The sequence below is a fragment of the Geotrypetes seraphini genome, chromosome 9, assembly GCF_902459505.1.
Source record: "Geotrypetes seraphini chromosome 9, aGeoSer1.1, whole genome shotgun sequence".
Taxonomy (NCBI): Eukaryota; Metazoa; Chordata; class Amphibia; order Gymnophiona; family Dermophiidae; genus Geotrypetes; species Geotrypetes seraphini.
In genome coordinates this window covers 126,330,814-126,357,187 of record NC_047092.1, presented here as the reverse complement: position 1 = coordinate 126,357,187, position 26,374 = coordinate 126,330,814, and the positions used below count along the sequence as shown (strand labels likewise).

Here is a 26,374-nt window from a genome sequence, read left to right as displayed (position 1 = left end):
TCAGTTTATTAGACGTCTGTGTAGAACACTGTCAAAGGCTTTGCTAAAATCTTGTAGTCAGGAAAGCAAAGATGCAAATGGAAGAAAAAATAGCTGACAGTAAAATGGGGAGACAAAAGATTTTTTTTAGATATATTAGTGATAGGAAGAAGTGCAAAAGTGGCATTGTGAGACTCAAAGGTGAAGGGGAGGAATATGTAGAAGCTGATAAAGAAAAGGCTGAATTGCTTAACAGATATTTCTGTTCTGTGTTCACGGCTGAAGCACCGGGAGCAGGACTGCAGAAGACAAACGTGAATAGGGATGGAAGAGTAATAGACCCTGATCAATTTTTAGAGTGTTGTGTTCGTGAGGAGCTAGCTAAAATAAAGGTATATATCTAAAGTATCTCTTGTCTCCCCATTTTACCGTGTCAGCTATTTTTCCTTCCAATTGCATCTTTGCTTTCCTGACTATAAGACCAGCCTCTCTTAACTTTTCCAGATATTTTTGCCTGACTTCCTCTTTCTACGATCTTTTGTAGTTTATTAAAGCTAACCTCTTATTCCTTACCTTCTCAGCTACTACTTTTGAGAACCAAAGTGGCCTTCTTTTCCTCTTACTTTTACTTACTTGCCTCACAAAAAGGTTTGTCGCCCTTACAATTGCTCCTTTCACTTTTGCCCACCACATTTCCACTCCTTCCAGATATTCCCATCCAGACAATAATTCCTTGATGTATACCCTCATCTGAACAAAGTAGGATTCCCCTAGGAAATCCTGACTGATAAGGGGACTAATTTCTTGTCTCAGACACTGGAGAGAATGTTTAAAATGTGAGATAAAGCATATAGACAGCAGCCCATCACCCTCAGCCTGATGGATTAGTAGAGCGGGTTAATCAAATTCTGGTCCATATGATTAAAAAGTATGTTTAAGAATATAAGAATGGACCAATGGTCCATCAAGCCCAGTATCCCATCTTTGCAGAGGCCAATCCAAGTCACAAGTACCTGGCAAAATAACAAATAGTAGCAGCATTCCATGCTACCATCCCATGTCTGTCTGAACAGCAGACTATGGACATTTCCTCCTAGAAATTGTCCAAACCTTTCTTAAAAACAGCTACGTAATCTGCTCTTACCACAACCTCTGGCAATGCGTTCCAGAGATTAACTATTCGCTAAGTGAAAAAATATTTCCTCCTATTGGTTTTAAAAGTATTACTCTGCAACTTCAGCGAGTGTCCCCTAGTCTTTGTAAATCTTGATGCAATTAAAAAAAAAAAAAAAAAAAAAAAAATTTGATCCATGTGTACCCGTTCTACACCACTCAGGATTTTATAGACTTCAATCATATCTTCCCCTCAGCTGTCTCTTTTCCAAGCTGAAGAACCCTAACCTTTCTAGTCTTTCCTCATACAAGAGGAGTTCCATCCCCTTTATCATCTTGGTCACTCTTCTTTGAACTTTTTCTAGTGCCGCTATATCTTTTTTGAGATAAGGAGACCAGAACTGAACACCATATTCAAGATGAGGTCGCACCATGGAGCGATAGAGGCATTATAACATTCTTAGTCTTATTAACCATCCCTTTTCTAGTAATTCCTAGCATCCTGTTCGCCTTCTTGGCTGCCACCGCACATTGAGCGGAAGGCTTCAGTGTATTGTCTGATACACCACTGAAGCTTACAACAGTTTACCATAAAAACATTTTATATATATATAAATAAAATGTTTTTATGGTAAACTGTTATATATAAAAAACAGAACTCCAAAATAAAATAGGACCTATCCTCATCCAGAAGAATCATTCAAAACCAAACATGTTGTGTCAATGAGGAAATCCTCATACTATCTTAACATAATGATCTGTATCAGGGGTGTCCAACCTTTTGGCTTCCCTGGGCCGCATTGTCCGAAAAAAATGTTTCTGGGGCTGCACAAACGCTACAGGAAGACAGAGGAGGGAGCCGGCAAGACGGTAAACACCCGGGGACAGCAGAGGAAAACACTGCATCGCCCTCGACCAGGGCCGCACAAAATACTTCACTGGGCTGCATGCAGCCCTTGGGCCACAGGTTGGACACACCTGATCTATATAATCACTCTGCAATATTCCATTTCCAAAAGCCATTATTGACCAGGATAGGACCTTCCTATATTTTGTTAATCGAGAGGTGACCCAAGCTCCCTTTGAGCTTATGTTTGGGTGGCAGCTCTGAAATTTGTTGGAAGTGGTAAAGGAGGCCTGGGTGGGAGAGGAAAGAGAGGTAACCTCATACCTGAATATGTGCAAGAAATGAGTAAAGCTAGGGGAAGTAGCCAGGAAGAACCTGGCACAAACCCAGGAACATCAAAAGGTATACTATGATTAAAAAACCCCCCACACAAACTAAGGAGAGAGGGTTTCATGATACCCACCATCAACTAATAGATTGTTGGCCAAACAGCAAGGCTCTTTTGTAGTTTCCCAATGATTCGGCCCAGTGGCCTATGAAGTGAATCTTGCCTGGAGGTCTTTCTTATCAATCTCCTATTGGGTAGAAAAGAGGACTGGTTGGAAAAGTGATAGAAGAAAATGTGGATTTGGTGCCAGCTATAGGAGAAATGGGGACAAGCAACCCATTAAAACCGGGAAAGCACTAGAGCCACAACTGAGGCTGCAGTTACAATCATTAACACATCAGTTTCAGGATGTGTTCTCCCCAATGCTAGGTCATACTTGAGTCAGGATGCATAGGATAGAAAGAAGAGGGAGGTAGATGAAATGTTGAAGATGGGGATAATTGAGGAATCAAAAAGTGAGTGGGCTAGTCCCATTGTTTTAGTCCAAAAATCTGATGGGTCTACCCAATTTTGCATATACTGTCAGGTAGGGGTCAATAGTATTTTACAATTTGATGTCTGCCTCTGGGACTTCAGCATCTAGGCCAGTGATTCCAAACCCAGAGGTACTCCAGCCAATCAGGTTACCCCCCCCCCCCATGAATATTCATGAGAGATATTTGCACATAGCAGAGGTAGTATATGTAAGTATCTCTCATGAGAATATTCATTGTAACTATCCTGAAAAACCTGATTGGCTAGGGTGCCTCCAGCAACTAGGTTTGGGCATCACAGTCTAGGTAAAAGGCTCCCTGTGGCACTTTACCTCCACTAACTATGCATCTGGCTGCACCATGCTTCTGCTTCTTGTGCCAAGGGGTGGAGTTTGATTTGGGTTCTTCATAGCATACATACATAAACAAACTTCTGCTTTTAGACAGATTTCCAATGGGCAAAATGGTACCTCAACATGTACCTACAAAGGGGAAAAAAACTTGTTTGCCAATGGATTTTAGTTCACATGCTGAGATTCAGAAACAGCTCAAGACCCTACTCAAATATTTTCTCATCACGTCCACAAATTTCCATAATTTGGATAGTTCTGATACAAAGCTTTAATCCCTCCTTTTGCAAAATTGCACAAGAGGTTTTTAGCGCCAGCTGGTACGCTGAATGCTCTGCGCTGCTCTATGTCATAGAGTTTCTATGAGCATTGGAGCAGCACAGAGCATTCAGCACACCTTCTGGCGCTAAAAACCTCTTGCATGGTTTTGTAAAAAGGGAGTAAATCAGGCACCTAAAATGTTGAAACTGATGAATGTGTGGAATCTGTCTGTTCTGAATTCGTTTTAACAAGAAAACAATTAGTGATGCTAAAATAGGAAATATTTGAGACTGTAGTGTTTTTCCTTTAGTTCACAATCATGTACAGATGCAGGAAAGCGCTTGCAATCAGGTTACAGCAGTGAGGCAGGCAACGTTCCAGAACAATGGTAACATACCGAGGGCCTCAAAATAGTACCTAGTGGGTCACGAGTTTGAAACCACTTACAAACAAAATGAAAGACCAAGAGCCATCACATTAGTATTACAAGATTGAGGAGCACAGATGTTACAAACTTTAGCAATTTATACAGAACTAGTCTTTAAGCCTGTTACATTAACAGGTGCTAGAATAGATGTGTCTGTCCATCTCTTTCTCTCTCCTTGGCCGCTATCTGTCTTTCTTTCTGTGTCTCTCCTTGATTACTGTCTGTGTGTCTTTCTGTCTTTGTCTCTTTCTCTCCTTGGCCGCTGTCTGTGTGTCTTTCTGTCTTTGTCTCTTTCTCTCCTTGGCCGCTGTCTTTCTGTCTCTCTCGCCTTGGCCGCTGTCTTTCTGTCTCTCTCTTTGGCTGCTGTCTGTGTATCTTTCTGTCTTTCTGCCTCTCTCCTTGGCCACTGTCTATTTGTCTTTCGTTGGCCAAAGTCTGTCTGTCTTTCTCTTTCTCTCTCTCTCCTTGGCCGCTGTCTGTGTGTCTTGTCTGTCTCTTTCCCTCCCTCCCGTTCCCTGCTTGTGCCCCGCTCCCCTAACTTTGGCCGCCCCCCACCCCAACCCCTCTCTGCAGCAGCGCCACCAGCCTCCAGCACTATAGCAGCGAATAAACAAATCCTCATCCTTGAACCGCCCAAACTCAAATTCTGAGGCAAGGGGTGATGGTTCGCCGCCGGGCGGGCAGGAAGCGCGGCTCCTGCGGAGCTGCAACGGTGCTGTGACCCAGAGGGGAGAGTGGAGGCAGAGGTGAAGGCTGTGTGACCAGGGAGCGGCAGTGGTTGTGGCCTTCCCTCTCCTAGTTCCATAGCTCGGTCGCCGCCACCTCCTCTCCCCGATGTCAGCTCTGAACGTCCATGCATACATGCTCCAAACGCACCGCACTCTTTAACATTCTGTCGGTCACAGAGCTATGGATGCACGGAGCCACCAAATTTGAAGTGCGCATGTGCGCTAAGGAAATTATTATAACGGATGTTACATTAAGGCAGCTACATTGTATTTCATCCCAGCAGGACTCAAAATTTTCAGAACACCAAAAGCTGCAGTACACAGTCTGTTTTTCACAGAAGCCAATTAATTATACAACTCAGTTTCTGTCTCTATGTTGAATTTAAAAGGCTTTTATGTAAACATTTCATAGATGCTACATGAAGTTAGGAATGCAAAGAGTTCCAGAAAGGCACAGCTACAGAAAAGCAAAGTTTACAGAGGATATTCCCCATGCCTTGTTCATAAAATATGTTTTAGAAATATAGCTAGGAGAGCACATTTTAAATTTATTATAGTCTTCAAAAACGTTCATTTTGTGCCAATTATTACAAGTATTTGTGAAACAGAGGCACTGGATCAGAACAGTAAGAGTTCCATAAGCAGCACTGAATTTGCAACACAGGGCTGTCTAAATCTGTCCTGATCGGGTAGTCAATTTTTCAAGCCCTGTGCTAACAAAAGACAGATCATAAACTCCGCTGGGTGTCAATGAAAAAGATGCTAGTGCACCAGAACTAGAGAAGAGGAAGAAGATGGGGCTGGAAAAGTAAAGTAAAAACACTCCAATGGAAATAATTCATGAGCAGTTTGGGATTTAGTGGAGCACAGAATTCTTTCCAAAATATAAGCAGTTAATTAAGTTACAAGTCCATAAGCAACATGAATAGTCATCAGAAACAACTACCAGATCATTAACACAGAGTTATTAAGGAATGAAATGCACAACAGGTGCATGTGAGACTTTGGTCTCCCTTTGCTTTGTCAAGCTTGCCAAGCCTTGAATGAACTCAGTTTTTAAAACTTGTTTATGTTTACTAAGAAATTTACTATTACACTTTAGATAAAATCTAAGCAGTGTACAAAACCAATAAAAATATGAAGAAAAAGTAGGAAATAGAATACAATTCAATCTCAATCATACAAACTTCATTCAACTTCCCTCTAGCACACATCTAGTACTACTAATCAGGAATGCCAAAAGCCAATCAAAAATTTAAAAAAGTAGTAGTTTTTTATACAAATTGTAAAAATCTTTAATAGAAGCCTCATTATGAAGCTCCACTGACAATTTATTCCATGGCTCTAGGCTTGCCAAAAAAGATCATGCACAATCCCTAATAATAGGAAAAGGGCCTTTGGATAAAGGGAGGTATGAGGGGCATTCAATAATTTATCTACCTGAGTAGGAAAGAAAGAGTATCAAGCATGTTGAAAAGTCTGTGCATGTTGTGACATGTCTCAAGGTTACTCGTGCACAATTGCGACTCAGTGCAAGTCTAACATTCCAAGAGACAGAATGGCAGGAGAGTCCTCATGCGATTCAAGTAAGAAACTGATAGATTTGAAGCACTGTTCATTGATAATTTCTCACAAAAGAATGAAAAAAGCCAAAGGAGATCCATGAATGCATGACTGTAGTTTATAAGTCTACCCCCATCATCCTACAAAGTAAAATTTTGGAGCAAGCAGTTTAAGTGGGGAAGAGAGTCCATTGAAGATGACCCTCACACTGGATGGCCTGTGGAAGCAACTTCCACAGATATGTGCATGAAAGCAGATGATTTAATTTTGTTAGATGAATTAAGGTTTCCCAAATAGCTAAATAAATGGGCATTTTGGCAGGCACAGTTTGGAAAATAATTCATGAAAAGTTGGGCATGTCCAAGGTTAGTAGTGCAAGATGGGTTTCATGAATGCTGATACTATGTCAGAAGGCCACAAGACTCCAGTGATGTCAGAACTTGAAGATGTTCAGTGGAGACCAAGAGAATTTTTTTTGTTTGGTGACTGGAGATGACACTTGGGTCTATCAGAGATCCTGAGTCCAAAATGGAGTCAATGCAATGGAAACACAAGTCATCCCCCACCCTAGAAAAGCTCAAGACAGAAAAATCTGCAAGCTAAGTCATGACAACTGTATTCTGGGATGATGGAGAACTATTACTTCTGGAGTTCATGCCACACAACTACAACTGGGGAGAGTTACGCCAATATAATAATCAATTTGCAGGAGTCAATCAAGGAGAAAAGACTAGGAAAACTCACAGTAGGCATGCTGTGTCTTCACAACAATGTGCCAGTGCACATGTCACAACAATCGCAGGCTGCCATCTGAAAATGTGGTTTCATCAGTTGAACCATTCATACTACAGTCCTAACCTGGCTCCCTCAGATGATTTCCTGTTCCGAGCTTTGAAGAAATATCTCCATGGACAGCGGTTTTCAAATGATGAAGATGTCAAGGGAGCTGTGATATCCTGGTTTGAAGGTCAAACTGAAGAATTTTTTTCCAAAGGGTTTAAAGTCATTACAGGAAAAGTATATGGAGATATCAGGGGATTATATTGAAAAATAAAGCAAAAATTGTTTTAACTCTTTTCTTGCCTACTGAGGTAGATAAATTATTGAACGCTCCTTGTATGACCACCCTACAATCTGTTAAAGTGTGTTGTGCTCTCGCAGACATGTGGCACCACCATTGGAGTCAGATAAAGAGGGAATGGCCTCAAAATACTTTGGGCTCCTTTTAAAAAGCTATGCTTCTGATTAAAGGCATGCTTAATGTAAAGAAGCCCATTCTATTCCCATGGGATCCTTCACATTCAGCATGCCACTAACTGGTAGCGCAGGTTTTTTAAAAGGAGCTGTTTGTGAGCTAATGTCAAGATTTTATATTGAATGTGGTACTTGAACTCTTATAAATAATGAAGTCATGTGATTTCTGATCCAAGCCCTAGCAAAAAACCTCACTGTTGCATTCAGTAATGTTTTCAATTTCATTAAAGAATTTGAGGCGAGAAAGCACAGTTACTTACCGTAACAGGTGTTATCCAGGGACAGCAGGCAGATATTCTTAACGCATGGGTGACGTCACCGACGGAGCCCCGGTACGGACCTTTTTAACTAGAAAGTTCTAGTTGGCCGCACCGCACATGCGCGAGTGCCTTCCCGCCCGACAGAGGAGTGCGTGGTCCCCAGTTAAGATAAGCCAGCTAAGAAGCCAACCCGGGGAGGAGGGTGGGACGTAAGAATATCTGCCTGCTGTCCCTGGATAACACCTGTTACGGTAAGTAACTGTGCTTTATTCCAGGACAAGCAGGCAGCATATTCTTAACGCATGGGTGACCTCCAAGCTAACAGAGAGGGAGGAGGGATGGTTGGCCATTAGGAAAATAAATTTTGTAACACAGATTGGCCGAAGTGTCCATCCCGTCTGGAGAAGGCATCCAGACAGTAGTGAACGTGTGAACTGAGGACCAAGTGGCAGCCTTGCAGATTTCCTCGATGGACGTGGAACGGAGGAAAGCCACAGAAGCAGCCATAGCTCTGACCCTGTGGGCCGTGACAGCACCTTCCAGTGAGAGACCGGCCCGAGCATAACAGAACGCAATGCAGGCAGCAAGCCAGTTGGAAAGCATCCGTTTAGAGAAAGGACGACCTAGACGGTTAGGATCGAAGGTCAGAAAGAGCTGAGGAGACGAGCGGTGAGCCCTGGTACGGTCAAAGTAGTATGCAAGGGCACGCTTACAATCCAGCGTGTGCAACGCTTGTTCCCCAGGATGAGAATGGGGTTTAGGGAAAAAGACAGGCAACACAATGGACTGGTTGAGGTGAAAAGTCGAGACCACCTTGGGGAGGAATTTAGGATGGGTACGCAGAACCACCTTGTCATGGTGAAAAACAGTGAACGGTGGATCGGCGACCAGTGCATGCAGCTCACTAACCCTCCTGGCAGAGGTGATGGCAATGAGGAAAAGCACCTTCCATGTTAGAAGTTTGAGCGAAGTTGTGGCAAGAGGCTCAAAAGGAGGTTTCATGAGGGCTGATAAAACCACATTCAGGTCCCAGACGACAGGAGGAGGCTTCAGAGGTGGTTTGACATTGAAGAGGCCTCTCATGAATCGGGAAACCAGAGGATGAGCCGTGAGAGGTTTTCCGAGGATAGGCTCATGAAACGCAGTGATGGCACTGAGGTGGACTCTGACTGAGGTAGACTTGAGGCCAGCATCGGACAGAGAGAGCAAATAGTCCAGTACAGTTTCCACTGCCAATGAGGTGGGATCGTGATGATGCAGGAGACACCAAGAGGAAAACCGGGTCCACTTCTGATGGTAACATTGGAGAGTGGCCGGTTTCCTGGAGGCATCCAAAATGCGACGGACAGGCTGAAACAGATTCTCTAGAGAGGTCAGTCCGAGAGAAACCAAGCTGTCAGGTGGAGCGAAGACAGATTGGGATGTAGTAGAGACTGATGCTGCTGTGTAAGTAGAGTAGGAAACACAGGAAGAGGAATGGGCTCCCTGGAGCTGAGCTGAAGCAGGAGGGAGAACCAGTGTTGGCGAGGCCACCGAGGAGTGATGAGAATCATGGTGGCCCTGTCCCTGCGGAGTTTGTATAACGTCCGTAACATCAGAGGGAGTGGAGGAAAGGCATAGAGGAACCGATCCGTCCAGTCGAGCAGGAATGCATCCGGGGCCAGACGGTGAGGAGAGAAGAGTCTGGAACAGAACTGGGGCAGCTGATGGTTGTGAGGAGCTGCAAAGAGATCCACCTGTGGAGTGCCCCAGCGAGCAAAGATGGAGCGGAGTGTTGGGGGGTCCAGAGTCCACTCGTGAGGTTGAAGGATGCGGCTGAGATTGTCGGCCAGGGAGTTCTGTTCGCCCTGGATGTAGACAGCCTTGAGGAAGAGACTGTGGTCCGTGGCCCAGGTCCAGATGCGGAGAGCCTCCTGACAGAGGAGGCGAGATCCGGTGCCGCCTTGCTTGTTTATGTAGTACATGGCGACTTGATTGTCTGTGCACAGGAGAAGAACCTGAGGGCAGAGAAGGTGCTGGAAGGCCTTGAGAGCATAGAACATGGCTCTGAGTTCCAGGAAATTGATGTGATGTTGACGCTCATGAGGGGTCCAGAGTCCCTGGGTGCGTAGATCTCCCAGGTGAGCTCCCCACGCTTAGGGGGAGGCATCTGTGGTTATGATCATGGAGTGAGGGGGTAGATGAAAGAGTAGACCCCTGGAAAGATTGGAGGAGTTCAACCACCATTGAAGAGATCGCTGAAGAGACGATGTCACAGAGATGGGATGAGAAAGAGGATCCGTGGTCTGTGACCATTGGTTGGCTAGAGTCCACTGAGGTGTCCTGAGGTGGAGTCGCGCCAGAGGCTATGCCCTGGAGAAAAGAGTCAAAAGGGCTGAGATGATTTTGACGGAGGTAGAGGCTTGGCAGGTTGGTGAGACTGAGAGCGAGCCTGAGTTTGATGTTGTTGCCGAGGTCGGCGTGGCTGCTGTTGAGGCGGGTTGAGAGGTCTGGCCGAGAACCTGCGCTGGTAGGAAGACTGCTGTCTGTAGGTGCGAGCAGGTGGAGTCTTCTTTTTAGGTTTAATCAGAGTGTCCCACCTGGTCTCATGTGCTGAGAGTTTCTGGGTTGTTGAGTCCAGGGACTCTCCGAAGAGTTCATCACCCAGACAAGGTGCGTTAGCCAGGCGGTCCTGGTGGTTAATGTCTAGGTCAGAGACTCTCAGCCATGCCAAACGGCGCATGGCCCCCGCCATGGCAGATGCGCGAGAGGTCAGCTCAAATGAGTCGTACATGGAGCGAACCATGAATTTCCTGAGTTGGAGGAGGCTGGAAATATGTTGCTGGAAAAGAGGGACCTTACGTTCAGGAAGATATTTCTGTAAGGAGGAGAGCTGTTGCACCAGATGCTTCATGTAGAAGGAGAAGTGGAAGGTGTAGTTGTTGGCTCTATTGGCTAACATGGCATTTTGGAAAAGGCGCTTACCAAATTTATCCATGGTTTTTCCCTCTCTGCCAGGAGGGGTGGAGGCATATACACTGGAACCCTGAGATTTTTTCAAAGTAGATTCCACCAGGAGGGACTCGTGGGGTAATTGAGGTTTGTCAAACCCTGGGATTGGAATAACCCGGTATAAGCTATCCAATTTACGAGGGGTTCCAGGAACCGTGAGGGGAGCTTCCCAGTTTTTATAGAAAGTTTCCCGTAAGATGTCGTGGACGGGCAACTTCAGAAATTCTTTGGGAGGTTGCTCAAAGTCTAGGGCATCGAGGAAAGCCTGAGACTTTTTAGAGTCGGACTCTAAGGGAATGGAAAGAGCTGCTGACATCTCCCTAAGGAATTTGGAGAAAGAGGATTGCTCTGGTTTTGAGACGGTGTCGGTCATGGAGGGTTCTTCATCGGTTGATGAAGCGTCCTCCTCAGTACCGTGAGGGGAGTCCTCCCACAAATCTGGGTCCCTAACGTCGGGGTGTGTACGTTTGGACATCGGTGTGGAGGGCTCGGCATGGCGGGTCTTTGAAAGAGATTTGCCTGAGCGCACCGAGGCGGTACCGGGTGAGGAAGACCGATGTCGTTCCTGGGACCGGACAGGGTCGGCAGCATCACGGGTATGTACTGTAGGTGTTTCTGCCAAGAGCACCGGCATGGAAGTATTAATCGGTACCGAGGGGGTCGACACCGATGGGACAGTGTGAGGCTCGGACCGGTCCTGTACCGGAAGGTGCGGTGCCAGCAACGCCGGCAACAGTTGTTGGAACTGTTGTTGCAGCTGCTCCTGTAACTGTGTTTGGAGTATGGCCGCGATGCGGTCGTCCAGGGGAGGCACCGGTACCGCTTTTTTCTTCTTCGGTACCATAGGTGCCGCTCTACGCTCCGGCGATGAGGAGGCCGATGATGAGGCACTCACCGAGATCGGAGCAGAGCGTTTGCGGGGCCGGTGCGGTGCCGGGAGGGCCGGTGTCGCAACCGTGGCAGGAGGGCGCTCAAGGGAAGTGGGAGGCTTCTTAGCCGGCTTACCTGGGCCCAACGACCCCGAGGAAGGGTCCGGTGGTGTCGATGTCGTCGGTGCCGACTTTTGTGGTGCCGTCGACGTTGCAGCCGGTTCCATGGCAGATTCGGTACCAAACAAAATATTTTGCTGGATCTGCCGATTTTTCAAAGTACGCTTTTTAAGCGTAGCACAGCGGGTGCAGGTGTCAGCCCGATGCTCTGGACCCAAGCACTGGAGGCACCAATTGTGTGGGTCGGTGAGGGAGATCGGGCGTGCACACCGCTGGCACTTCTTAAAACCCGGTTGAGGGGGCATGAAGGGAAACACGGCCTCCGCAAAATTGAATCCGGAGGCCTGTATGGTGGCAACAGGCCCCGCCGGGGCCGGCCTGAAAAAATAAGGAAAACTCGATGATTTTTTTTTTTTTAAACAAAAATAAGGGAATCCGATAAGAAAAATAGGAAAAAAGTGAGAAATACGCGAGCGGGAAGGCAAAAATTAGTTTTTCAACGGCCGTTGAAAACACATGCGTCTTCTTCGCTCCGCGGAAATGAAGAAACTGGGGACCACGCACTCCTCCGTCGGGCGGGAAGGCACTCGCGCATGCGCGGTGTGGCCAACTAGAACTTTCTAGTTAAAAAGGTCTGTACCGGGGCTCCGTCGGTGACGTCACCCATGCGTTAAGAATATGCTGCCTGCTTGTCCTGGGATAACGGAGTATATTACACAAATCTGATATCCGATATCACCAAGGCATGACTAAAGGAATGCAAATGTCTCATCTCCAACTATTCTCAGCTATTGTAGAACATGGAAACATCTCCTCATTACAGTCAATACCTAGATCTTAAAATTCAGTTAGTAAGCAAGCAATACTCTTAAGATACTTAAAACAACAGAACTACCTATAATCCTGGGTGACTCTCTGGATGTGAAACACATCCAGAAATCCAATGGGCCACTGTCTTGGATTTATTTAAAGCCAGTCTGTTATTTTATCAACTAGACCTGGACCTTATCAAGACAATTTTATAAAAGGCGCAAAATCAGGCTGTGAATGCTCATCTGAATCAATAACAGAATATCATCTACATAAAAACTAGCACTAATCCTAGCCTCTTCAATGAGTAACTAGTGGACTCAAAAAAAAATGTTAAATGAAATTGGAGACAGGACCGCTTCCTGCAGTACACCATTCCAAATCTCAAAAGAAACTTTAAAAGAATGCCCACAAAGAAAGGACTCCTATTAAAATTGAAAACTTGTCCTTGGTACACTGAGTGTCATTCTCAGAAAAACTTAGTTCCGAGTAGTAGTATTATACCCACAACTTAATAGAAAGTCATGCAGTTCAATCTTGGTCGGTTATTTTCAGAACACATACTATTTCTGACCAGATTTGCACAAATACCAGGGTAAATGCTTGAACAGACAGCAGACTGGGTTTTGCGAGTGCTGTATCAGACTGTGACCTTCCACTTCAAAAAAATCACAATGTTCCAGTCAAAAGTACAGCTACAATAAGTATTTTCAATCTATTCATATTTAGAAACCTATGCATGGAATGTCTGTGGTCTTCATAACATGGCCTGGAGATACTGTATTGGGCAACTTTTCTTTTTGGAGAATCAGCATGGAGCAAAAAAATGAAGGTAAATATCCATTTGCACACCTTCCCCTCAGAGGTCATGGATCCTTCTTATCTGTGGAGCTAAAACTTCTACCCTTGTCTCTCTCTTCTTGACATACTGAGTGTTGAATACTAACGCAATCTTACTCTACATCACTAGCTCCACATTTTCGTTAGTTAACATAATCTAGCTCCTCTCTAATGTCCAGTCCTGATTCCCATGACTGATGTAAGCTTTAGGTTCATGCTTACACAGGCAATGTCTTGGAGACTCTTCGTTGGAGGAAGGAGCAGACAAGACTGCCCAGGTAACGCATCCCAGCACTTCCGCCTGGTACCAGAGTCACAAAGTAACCACCAATGACTGCAATCTGTATGGCTGCCCCCAGCACTGTAAGAATTGTGCTATGCAGGCTCAGTGACGCATACAAGGTGCTGCAGAGAGCAGTCAGGTACAGCACACTACTCAGACTTGGCTCCCGCAGCAGACGGCTGGGCCCCCGCAGAAAGGCAGCAGCTGCCAGTCCAAAGACTGAACCTAGTGACCAGAGAAGAGCAAATTTGCGAGCCCGGAGTAACAGTAATGGTGTATACATGGCAGCCAGGCCAAAGCAGATAGCTGCCATCAGCATACACATCCCACTTGCCACCAGTCGTTGCCAGCGAGATAAGCCTGGCAGGCATGGGTCTGGCTCTGGGGACCATGGCCATGCAGTGCCAGGGCTTGTGCTAGGGCCTGCACTCTGCTCACTTGAGAAAGGATTCACCCGGTCCAGCCACCTACGAATTCCAGCACTTGAAGTTTCAGGCTCTCCTGAAGTCAATGACGTGCCTCCAACTGGGACTGCAACAGACCTCACCCCACCACTTTTGGACTGAGCCAAGTATTCTTGTAGCTGCTTGTTCAGATCTGCCATCTTGTCAAGAAAGGTTTATCCACTGTTGACAGATCTGAAATACAAAATGTGTAATAAATTGTGGTTTATATTTTATTGATAAAAATGGAAAATGTGCAAACATGCAGTAGAACAATATCCCACCAGAGTGCAACAATGCTGGGGGGGGGGGGAGAAGGAGGAGTCAGCCTTGGCCCACACAAGCCAAGAGAAGACTGCTATGCATCTTACCTCTATAATCTTCTTTCTAGTAGAAAGGTATACGAGTCTTGAACCAGTGGGTTATTTTCTTCTAGTCACAAGTTGTGTAGTAGGTATCATCTACATTTTTTTCTCACTGCTCCTCCTCCTGCAACACTGAGCAGTGCGCTCTAGCTCCTCAGTTTGTACCAAAGCAATTGACAATTACTAAAAGAGGAGAAATAAGGCAGGATATGGGAAAACTCCCCTGACTAAGCAAATTATGCTCTACTCTGCAGCAATTAAAATGTAACCAATCAGCGCCAATAGGAAAAGGAGATTATGTACTTACCCTGGTAAACTCTTTTCCAGTAGATATGCGAGACATTCTAGATTTTCCACTCTGCCTCTATAGCAGTGGTCTCAAACTCAAATCCTTTGCAGGGCCACATTTTGGATTTGTAGGTACTTGGAGGGCCTCAGAAAAAAATAGTTAATGTCTTATTAAAGAAATGACAATTTTGCATGAGGTAAAACTCTTTATAGTTTATAAATCTTTCCTTTTCTATTTGGATATTACAATATTGCAATGCCAAAACTGAAAGGGATGACAGCTTTTGTGACAAGGGCGGTGCTTCTGGGAAAGAAAGCCATTTTGACCAACTGGTTGTTCCAGGATCCACCATCTTATAGTCAACTAGTATTTTAGCCCGTTACATTAACGGGTGCTAGAATATATGTCTATGTGTCTTTATTTCTGTCTCTCTCTCCCTCCCGCTGTCTGTCTCTCTTCCTGGCCCCCTTTGTTTGTCTGTCTTTCTGTGTCTCTCCCTGCCCCTGTGTCTTTCTTCTTTTCTTTCTATCTATCTGTCTCTCTCTCTGCAGCATCATTTCTCTCCCACCACTTCCCTGTGCAGCAGCCACAGCAGCATTCCCTCCCCCTCCATTTCCCTCCCCCCACACCACTTCCCTGTGCAGCAGCAGCAGCGTTTCCCCTACCCCCCTTTCCCTTCCCGCGATCTGGCCGGCTCCCTTAGTCCCTTCCCTACTCGCGGTCCCGACAAACCTTCCGATTCCAGCAGCGTCTGCAGCACTCTACACATTAAATTAAACTAAACCTTAAGTTTGTATACCGCATCATCTCCACAGAAGTAGAGCTCGGCACGGTTTACAGTAATTTGTATAGAAAGAAACTACAATGAAGAGTAGAAGGACTTAGAAAGAGAGGTTTAGAGGGAATTAGTAAATCGATGAGGGAGAGGTCATTGCATTTTGGAGAAGAGCCAAGTTTTCAGATGTTTTCGGAAGAGTTGGAGGGAGGACAGGCACTGAAGCGGGGTGGTACAACTGTTCCAGAGTTCGGTGATCCTGAAGAAGAGGGAAGTCCCTAGTTTTCCTGCATGGGATATGCCTTTTAAAGAGGGGAAGGATAGTTTGAATTTTTGAGTGGATCTGGTGGTGTTGAGATTAGAGGAGTTCCAAGATAGTGGGAAAAGGGGAGGCAGGATACCATGTAGAGACTTGAAGGTTAGGCAGGCGCATTTGTAGTGAACTCTAAGTATTACTGGGAGCCAGTGGAGCTTAAACAGAAGCGGGGAGACGTGGTCAAATTTGCATTTTGCGAAGATTAGTTTAGCCGCAGTGTTCTGGATCCGCTGGAGTCTGTGAAGACTTTTCTTTGTTAGGCTTAAGTAGATAGAGTTACAGTAATCCAGTCTGGAAAGAATGATGGATTGTACGAGGACAGCAAAGTGATGATGAAGGAAGCAGGATCTCACTTTCCTTAACATGTGAAGATTGAAAAAACATTTTTTTACTAAGGAATTAAGGTGGTCATTGAAGGACAGTGTGGAATCAATGATGATGCCTAGAACTTTGCATGAGTGTTCAAGATGCAATGTGGTGCCAGAGGACAGAGGGATGAGGATGGGTAGCTTATCTAGTTTTGGGCCGAGCCAAAGTAGTTTTGTTTTGGTCTCATTTAATTTCATTTGTACGGTGAGGGCCCAGGATTGGAGGTTTGATATACATGAGGAGATGTTCTCAGAGAGATTGGTGAGGTTAGAGTCGGTCTCGAGGAGGACAAGGATGTCATCGGCGTAAGTGTAAAGTGTTTCCAAGGGGGACAATTGGAGGAGTTTCAGGGAGGACATATAAACATTGAAGAGAATCGGGGATAGAGGTGACCCTTGAGGAATTCCACAGATCGTTTTCCACAGGAGGGATGAGGAGCCATTCATGTTGACGAAGTAGGAGCGGGAACGTAAGAATTTTGAGAACCAATCTAAGACTTAAGTTTAAGCCAATTTCAGAAAGTTGGAGAATTAGTATATCATGATGGAACCTTTCCCCTCCTACCTATACGAGAAAATTCCCACACAAGCCATCTTATCTCTCACCAAACTCATAAACTCTGCCTTACTTTAATGCCTATTCTCTGCAGAAATGGGACACATTGCCCTATCCCCACTACTGAAAAAAGCTGATCTAGACCCCACCACACCATCCAACTATCGCCCAATAGCAAATATCCCTCTCCTGACCAAGTTGCTGGAGTCCATCATATCCACCCAACTTTTATCCTATCTTGAAAGATTCTCCATTCTCCTACCAACATGGCTTCAGACACAACTTCAGCACCGAATCCCTATTGGCCTCATTAATCTCAAAGGTCCAACATCTTCACTCTTGCAATAAGTTCGCTGTTCTTCTTCAATTCGACCTTTCTGCAGCTTTCGACATGGTCCATCATCCAATCATTACCTCAAAAAATATAGGAAATAATACACTCCAGAAATCCACCTTAAAAGCACAGGACATAGCCGATGCATTCAATCAAAAAATCAAAACCATCCGAAGTACATTCCCCCCTAACCTAGTTAGTAGCCTTACGAGCAATCACCAAAATGAATTTATTCCGATAGCAAAATGTTCTAACTTTAAAATTCCCTCCTTCAAAGACATTGAAGCTCTCTTTCAACAAATCAATTTAAAAAGTTCCGGATCCGAAATTATTCCTCCATTTTACTTAAAAAAATTATTTCATTGTTTTGGACCCTTCATTCACGCAATCATCCTAAAAAGCTTACTCACTGCATCAGTCCCTTCCCTCTGGAAAACTGCTATCATCACACCGATAATTAAAGACCATAAAACTAGTACAAATGATTCTACAAATTATCGTCCAATTGCGAATATCCCCTTTTTGGCCAAATTAACAGAAAAACTAATATTTAATCAGGTGTCTGACTTTATTGAAACAACCAACGCTTTGCACCCCAACCAAACTGGTTTTCGTAAATTTCACAACACCGAATATTCATTGACTGGTTTAATAAACAATATCCATTATTTTTTAGACCACCACAAATCGGTTGCCTTATTTTCATTGGACATATCCGCTGCATTCGACACAATAGACCATGATCTACTTCTTAATCGGCTTGAGTCAATAGGCATTGGCGACCAAGTGCTAAACTGGTTTACCTCATACCTTTCCAACCGCACCTCCCTTGTTAAGTTTAATAATGAATATTCTAATGCCTATTCCTCGTCCTTTGGGATTCCCCAAGGATCTATTCTGTCGCCTCTGCTGTTCAACATCTTCCTCTCCCCACTGTTGAGTCTTTGCCAGTCAATCGGTTTCATTTCTTTCTCTTATGCGGATGATATTCAACTTATTCACCCTCTTGATCCAGAAAATCACGATATTCGGTCCATAAATAAAAAACTCGAAACAATACAAAATTGGATTAATTTAAACAAACTAGCATCAAACATAAATAAAAAAAAATCCATGATCTTTACTTGGAAAAAAGATATAGGCTTGAAGATCCCATTTGTCCTTAATAACATCTCATTAGAGATTATCCCCTCCTTAAAAATTCTTGGGGTCATAATCGACAATAAACTACTTTTTCATGAACACATCAATAACAGTCAAAACATGTTTTTATAAATTGCGTTTAATACGATCAATCGCCAAATTTCTTGAGCCCAAATCACTTAATATTCTGGTTCATTCGTTGGTAATAGCCAAAATGGACTACTGCAACTCTTTACTACTTAACATCTCCCAAAAAGAAAAAAGATGACTCCAACTTATCCAAAATACTGCTATTAAACTGATCCACAACGCCAGGAAATATGACCACGTTACGCCACTATTGATTGATTCTCACTGGCTCCCTATCAGTTATCGTATTTTCTTTAAAGTTATGCTGCTGATATTTAAAACTCTAACCTATAATGAACCTCAATTTATAGCTCGAATGTTAATACCCCACAACACTATATGTCCACTTAGATCGTCCTCCCAAAATCTCTTATCTATACCCTCTCTGAAAATAATAGGCACAAGAAGATCCGACATGTTCTCTGTAATGGGCCCCCAATGGTGGAACTCATTACCCCAATATGTTAAAAATGAAAAAGATCTCTCATTTTTAAAAAAATCTTTAAAATCTCATCTTTTTAAAAGACGCTTTTAGCATTTAAATTTTAGACTCGTTTAATTATTTACAGACTTAACTACCCCGTTCCCTTTTGTTTTTTTTCCATTATTGTTTTTCCTCTAAAAAGAATTGTAACTTTTCCCCCTTTCCTCCCAATTCATGTTTGTCTTGTCTTTAAAAATTTCTTTGTCATTGGGTTTGTCCTTTTGCATTTTTACCTTCTTTTATATTTTTGTACATCGCTTTGCAGACTGATTTAGCGATTCATCAAATACCAATAAACTTGAACTTGATATACTAATTCTCCAACACGCTGCTTCGGGGCCTTCAACTGGCCAGAAAATCAGGGCAGTAGAAGGCCCGAAGCAGTGTGTGTAGAGTGCTGCAGACGCTGCTTGAATCGGAAGATTTTCAGGACCCGCAGCCCTTGCCAGACCCGAAGCGAGCTCTGGGGGTTTTGGGGTTTTTATCCTTCAGATGGCAAGAACCGCTGTGGCCGACAGGTTCTGCGCAGCCGCGCGCATGCGCACTCCTACCTGCAGGTTCCTACAGCACACGGAAAACGGGAGCACACAGGTGGGAGTGCGCATGCGCGCTTAGGGCTTTATTATATTAGATATGATTACAATATTCTCTCTATCCCTTCCTCTGTATCTTAATTTCCCTTCTTATCCTTCAGTTCAGTCTCTTTTTTTTCTTTCTCTCTTATCCTCTGTATCGTCTCCCCCCCCCCCTTTCTTTCTGGCTCCCTGGCTTCTCCATCAGCTAGAGCAGTGGTCTCAAACTCAAACCCTTTGCAGGGCCACATTTTGGATCTGTAGGTACTTGGGAGGGCCTCAGAAAAAAATAGTTAATGTCTTATTAAAGAAATAACAATTTTCCATAAAAACATAAGAAATGCCTTCAACGAATCAGACCTTAGGACTACAAGTCCGGCAACTCTTTAAAGTTTATAAATCTTTCCTTTTGGCCAAGTCTTAATAATAATATTGTAATTTATAGCTAGAGACATATGATCAAGAAACTGTTTTATTTTACTTTTGTGATTATGATAAGCATACCGAGGGCCTCAAAATAGTACTTGGCGGGCCGCATGTGGCCCCCGGGCCGCGTGTTTGAGACCACTGAGCTAGAAGGAGCAGTTTCCTCAACAGTTGAGTTACTTGCCGGATCAGGCGCTTCTCTTTCCTCTTCTAGCCCTGTCCTCAGCCCATCCTTTCCCAGCACAGCCCGGAAACAGAGAGGCAGGGACACGGTCGCTGGAGACACTGTGGCTCGCTGCCACTTTCCTTCGCGTCATCTTCCGCCATGGTCTGCAGCCGCCGAGGCCAACATCACCTCGGGGATAATCACGCATTCGCACTCCTGCCTGCGGTGCCCTACAGCGCAAGGAAAACGGGAGCACGCAGGTGGGAGTGCGCATGCGCCCTTAGGGCTTTATTATATTAGATCAGTGGTCTCAAACTCAAACCCTTTGGATTTTGGATTTGTAGGTACTTGGAGGGTCTCAGAAAAAAAATAGTGAATGTCTTATTAAAGAAATGACAATTTTGCATGAGGTAAAACTCTTTATAATTTATAAATCTTTCCTTTTGGATAAGTCTTAATAATAAAATTGTCATTTATAGCTAAAGAGACATATGGCCAAGAAACTTTTATTTTACTTTTGTGATTATGATAAACATATCAAGGGCCTCAAAATAGTATCTGGCGGGCCACATGTGGCCTCCGGGCCGCAAGTTTGAGACCACTGTATTAGATGGAGATCTTCGATGATTGTGCATGCTTCTTTGGAACGGAGACAAGCTGGTGATCTCGATCTGGGCCCGAGTCACCGCTTCTGTCAGATCTGGGAGCATTTCTGGATGGACCTTACTCCCCAGGCTCACGGCAGACTACTAAATTTGTGAAGGGGGGCCACATGCTATATGGTGGACAGCTGGACCTTGACTTTATAGATGCGGGGGGATGGGGTTTGGTTTGTGCATATGTAAGAGTATTTGGTTTGCACTGCTGTGTGATTTTTCTTTGCACTTTATTGAAAATCTTAATAAATATATTCAAACATAAATCTTTCCTTTTGGCTAAGCCTGAATAATATTGTAATTTATAGCTAAAGAGACATATGATCAAGAAACTGTATTATTTTACTCTTGTGATTATGATAAACATACTGAGGGCCTCAAAATAGTACCTGGCGGGCCACATTTGGTCCCCAGGCTTCAAGTTTGCGACCACTGCTCTATAATACTTCACCAGGCTGTTTAACTCTCTCTACAATTAAGTACCCAAATATGGAGAGGCACCCAATACACGTGAAGCAGAGACACCTATAGCAACAGACTCAAACCAACTGTTCTGCTCAAGAATTCAAACAACATTAATGTTAAATGCCAAGACAGGCTTCAAAGGAGCTCAGAAACCACTCCACAATAAACTGAAACATATATACAAATTCTTTCCAGTCCTCAAGGGCTGACAGGCATCCAAGAAACAGCTTGGAGAAGCATAAACACTGAAAACTGTAAGCAGGCACAGGAAGGACAGGGCGGGAGTCTAATATTGTCTCACCTATTTACTGGAAAAAAGCTTATTGCATAATCTCCTTTTCCAGTGCAATAGGTAAGACATTCTAGACAGTAGGATTGTACAAAATTAGTCCCTCAAAAAAACTAGGATGGGCTTGCTACACTGACTCATAAGACAGAGGACCCAAAGGCAAAGTCCTGTTTTGCTGCCACGTCCACTTGGCATAACTTGGCAAACGTGAAGAGAAGACCACATAACCACTCTGCAAATCTCCTCAAGGGAAACAGCTCTAGCTTCAGCCCATGAAGAGGCCACACTTCTGGTAGAATGCGCCGTGACGGAAACAGGAGACTGTTTCCCCGCAAAAATTCAAGCTGACGAAATGGCTCTATGGATCTCTCTGGAAATTGTGGCCTTGGAAGCAGGAGCGCCACACTTAACTGAATGAGTCAGCACAAACAAATAGTCAGAGAAACTAAACTCATTAGTAACTCCCAAGTAACGCAGAAGAACTCTTTGCACATCTAGTTTTTCAACAGGTGGTCCTGTGATTCAGAACCTGTCGGTTGAAAGGCAGGCAAACACATCCTAATTGACATAGAAAACCGAAACCACTTTCGGCAAGAAGGATGGAACCATCCAAAGGGAAATCCTTATCTCTGAAATACAGAGGAAAGGGTGCCTGCCAGACAAAGCCTGCAGTTCTGACACACGATGTGCCAAAGTAATGCTGACCAGAAAAAATGGTCTTGAGCATCAAGGCCAAGAGGGAAGCATCTTGAAGGGGCTCAAAAGAAGCCTTAGTAAGGCCAGACAATACCAAGTTAAGGTCTCAGGAAGGGAAAGGGTGCTTAACCAGCTGTCAGACATGAAGAATCTATCGACAGCAGGATGAGACACCAAGGAAGACCAATGTTCCTGGGATCTAAAACAGGAGAGCCCAGCCACTTGGACCCGAAGAGAAGCCACAGTATGGCCTTTAGCTAAACTAGCCTGAAGAAAGGCGAGAACTAGCAAGATTGGAGCTGAATAAGGGTCCATCTGGTACAGGACACACCAATGTTGGAAGGCCAACACCGTAGACGACTTCTTAGATTTCAGAAGAGTATCAACCAAGCCAAGCCATAAGAGCAAAATGACCTGGATCCTCCATGGATACTGGACCCTGCATGAAAAGGTCCAGAGAGGCACTCAGCCGAAGGTGACCTCTGCACAGGTGCATCAAATCTGCATACCATGATCTGAGAAGCCATAGAATGATCTCCGAAAGACTCGGCCGATCAGCCAAGGAGGAAAAATCATGCAAGAGAATCTCCAGAGATCACGGCTGCACCAGAGCATCAAGCCCCTCGCTTCCAGGCTTGAATTTTCGACTGAAGAAGTGATCCGCTTTCTTGTTTCTTGCTGTGGCCATCAGGTCGAAGCAGGGACTTCCCAAGCACTTGAAAGGCCTCTGGGGACAGAACCCACTCGCCTGGATCCAGAGTCTGTCTGCTTAGGAAATCTAATTGAATGTTGTCTACACCCCCCAGCACTAGTACATGACGCTCCATCCAAAGAAAAAGAAGACTGGCTTCCCGAGCCAGTGGATTGTTCTTGGTTCTTCCATGGCAAGTGACATAGGCTACTGTTGTCTCATTATCGGAGAAGACCCGGACCGCTTGGCCCTCCAGTGTCATCTCATCAGAGCTAGCTGAATGGCTCTGAGCTCCAACCGGTTGAGTGACCACTTTTGCTGAGAGGGTGTCCAACGCCCCTGAACAGGACAACTGCAATGAGCTCCCTAGCCCCAAAGGCTGGCGTCTGTCATCACCACGATCCAGGAGGCAATGTGTAATGGAACACCCTTGTGGAGCGATTGTTGGAGAAGCCACTAGTTCATGCTTGCTCACGGTTCCAAAGGTAGACGGGTCTGCAAGGCATCCCTATGTGGAGCCCAGTGAGAGAGCAAAACATGTTGTAGAGGACGCATATATGGCCTCACCCAAGGAACCACATCCAGCGTGGCAACCATTAATCCCAGAACCTGAAGATAATCTCATGCCGAAGGAGCTGGCCGCTCCAGAAGGGAAGAAATCTGAGTACACTGTTTCTGCCTGCGGGCTACTGGTAGAGAGACTTGGCCCATTCCCGTGTTGAAAAAAACTCCCAAGTATCAGCGCGATTGTGTGAGTGCAGATTTTTTTCCCCGAAGTTGACAATCCAGCCCAGGTCTTCCAGCACCTGGAGCATCTGCTCTAACGTGTGGCATCCCTCGATCAATGAGGGAGCTCTAATCAGCCAGTCATCCAAATAAAGGTGCACCTGGAGATCCATCTGCTGCAGATAAGCCACCACCATCATTACCTTGGTGAAGGTCTGGAGCGGTGTAGCCAGCCGAAGGGCAAGACTGAGAAAGCACAGTTACTTACCGTAACAGGTGTTATCCAGGGACAGCAGGCATATATTCTCACATGTGGGTGACGTCATCTACGGAGCCCCGCGCGGACAGCTTTTCAAGCAAACTTGATTGAAGTTTCAAGTTTGCACACTGCACCACGCATGTGCTAGCCTTCCTGCCCACTAGAGGGCGCATCCCCACCTCGTGGTCCTCAGTTCCATATCAAGCAAAGAAGCCATTCCCGGGGAGGTGGGCGGGTTGTGAGAATATATGCCTGCTGTCCCTGGATAACACCTGTTACAGTAAGTAACTGTGCTTTATCCCAGGACAAGCAGGCATGATATTCTCACATGTGGGTGACCTCCAAGCCAACCAAAAAAGGGCAGGTGGGAGGATGGCAATTCAGGAAAACAGGTTACGTAACACCGACTGGCCAAACCGGCCGTCGCTTCTGGACAAAGTTTCCAGACAGTAATGGGAGGTGAACGTATGAACCGAAGACCAAGTGGCAGCTTTACAGATGTCCTCCACAGGAGTAGACCGGAGGAAAGCAACAGAAGCTGCCATCGCCCGGACCTTATGCCCCGTGACTCGACCATGGAGCGTGAGACCAGCCTGAGCGTAGCAAAAAGAAATACAAGCCGCCAACCAGTTGGACAAGGTGCGCTTGGAAACAGGATGTCCCAATCGATTAGGATCAAAGGACAAAAACAATTGAGGAATCTTCCGATGAGACTTGGTACGTTGGAGATAAAAGGCCAACGCCCTTTTACAGTCAAGCGTGTGAAGCGCCGCCTCACCAGGATGAGAGTGGGGCTTCGGGAAGAACACCGGAAGAACAATGGACTGATTGAGGTGGAAATCAGACACAACCTTAGGCAAAAATTTAGGATGGGTGCGAAGAGCCACCTTGTCATGATGGAACACAGTAAAAGGTGGATCCGCAATCAAAGCCTGCAGCTCACTAATTCGACGAGCGGATGTGAGCGCAATCAAAAAGACCACTTTCCAAGTGAGAAACTTAAGATGAGATTTATCAAGAGGCTCAAAAGGAGGCCTCATCAGCTGAGCTAAGACCACATTAAGATCCCAAACTACAGGAGGAGGTTTCAGAGGAGGATGGACATTCCCGAGACCCCTCATGAAACGAGTTACCAGGGGATGAAGAGAGAGAGAACGACCCTCGAGATGCCGATGGAACGCCGCAATGGCACTGAGATGCACCCGAATGGAAGTCGTCTTCAGTCCAGACTGAGATAGATGCAACAAATAGTCCAGCACCGAAGACACGGGCACTGAACTCGGGTCCAGATGGTTCGAGGAACACCAGGATGAAAATCTGGTCCATTTCTGGGAATAACAGAGCCGAGTCGAGACCTTGCGCGAGGCTTCCAAAATCTCCCTCACCGACTGAGAAACAGGAATCGAAGTCAAGGGGAAAGGAACCAAGCGGTCAGATGTAAAGACTGCAGATTGGGATATAACAGCGAACCCCGACTCTGAGACAGCAGCGAGGGAAAGACAGGCAGAAGCAGCGGCTCCCTGGCACTGAGTTGAAGAAGCAGGGAGAACCAGTGCTGTCTTGGCCAACGAGGCGCAATGAGAATCATAGTGGCTCTGGTCGATTTGAGATGTACCAGCGTTCTCAAGATCAGAGGAAAAGGAGGGAACGCATAAAGGAACCTCCCCTCCCAATCGAGAAGGAAAGCATCGGCCTCGAGACGGTCCCGGGAATACATCCGGGAACAGTAGAGGGATAGTTTGTGAGTCTCCGGGGAGGCAAACAGATCCACCTGAGGTGTCCCCCAGCGGTCGAAGACCTCGTGTAGAACCCGGGCATTCAGCGACCACTCGTGCGGCTGGAGAAGACGACTGAGTTTGTCTGCCAGACAGTTCTTCTCTCCCTGGATGTAAACCGCACGCAGGAACATGTTCTGGGAGATGGCCCATTCCCAAAGGCGCAGGGCCTCCTGGCATAGAGGCCACGAGCCCGTCCCCCCTTGTTTGTTTACATAATACATTGCCACCTGGTTGTCCGTCCGCACGAGCACTACTTGATCGTGCAGTAGGTGGCAGAAAGCTTGTGCCGCCAGAAAAATGGCACGAAGCTCCAACACATTGATGTGACAACGACGGTCCTCGGCCAACCATAGGCCCTGCGTTCGCAGACCGTCGAGATGTGCACCCCACGCGTACTCCGAGGAGTCCGTGGTCAGAACCTTGCGGCATGGAGGGACGAGAAACAGCAAACCTCCGGAAAGATTGGAAGAGTCGGTCCACCAACGGAGCGAGCGTCTCAAAGAAGGAGTCATTGCGATCGGACAAGAGACTGGGTCGCGATCCTGTCGCCATTGAGAGGCCAGAGTCCACTGAGGAAGCCTCAGATGCAAGCGAGCGAAGGGAGTGACGTGGACCGTTGATGCCATGTGGCCCAGAAGGATCATCATACGCTGAGCCGACACCACGGATAGCTTCAACACTTGGCGACCTAACCGAAGCAAGGCCTCCCTCCGAGGAGGGGGGAGGAAAGAGCGGAGGCGAACCATGTCCAGCACGGCGCCGATAAACTGTAGAGACTGCGCCGGGCATAACTGAGACTTGGGAAAGTTCACTTCGAACCCTAGTCGTTGAAGCAAGATGATAGTCTGTTGGGTCGCTAAGATAACTCCCTCCCTGGTCGGGGCCTTGATCA

General features: G+C 45.6%; 1 protein-coding gene across 13 annotated transcripts in view; it reads right to left on the bottom strand.

Moving 5' to 3' along the window:
* Positions 1-12,263: 12,263 nt before the first annotated feature.
* SFT2D3 (SFT2 domain containing 3) overlaps positions 12,264-26,374 on the bottom strand; it is a 37,646-nt gene continuing 23,535 nt past the window's right edge. For 11 of the 13 annotated variants that reach the window (XM_033959568.1, XM_033959570.1, XM_033959571.1 and 8 more), the window contains one exon: positions 12,264-14,194. In XM_033959568.1, the coding sequence (XP_033815459.1) occupies positions 13,492-14,160 (669 nt within the window). In that variant the 5' untranslated portion in view covers positions 14,161-14,194 and the 3' untranslated portion in view covers positions 12,264-13,491. Of the gene's footprint in view, positions 14,195-14,671; positions 14,798-26,374 lie in introns of all 13 variants that reach the window. The other 2 variants (XM_033959565.1, XM_033959566.1) reach the window with 1 other exon arrangement.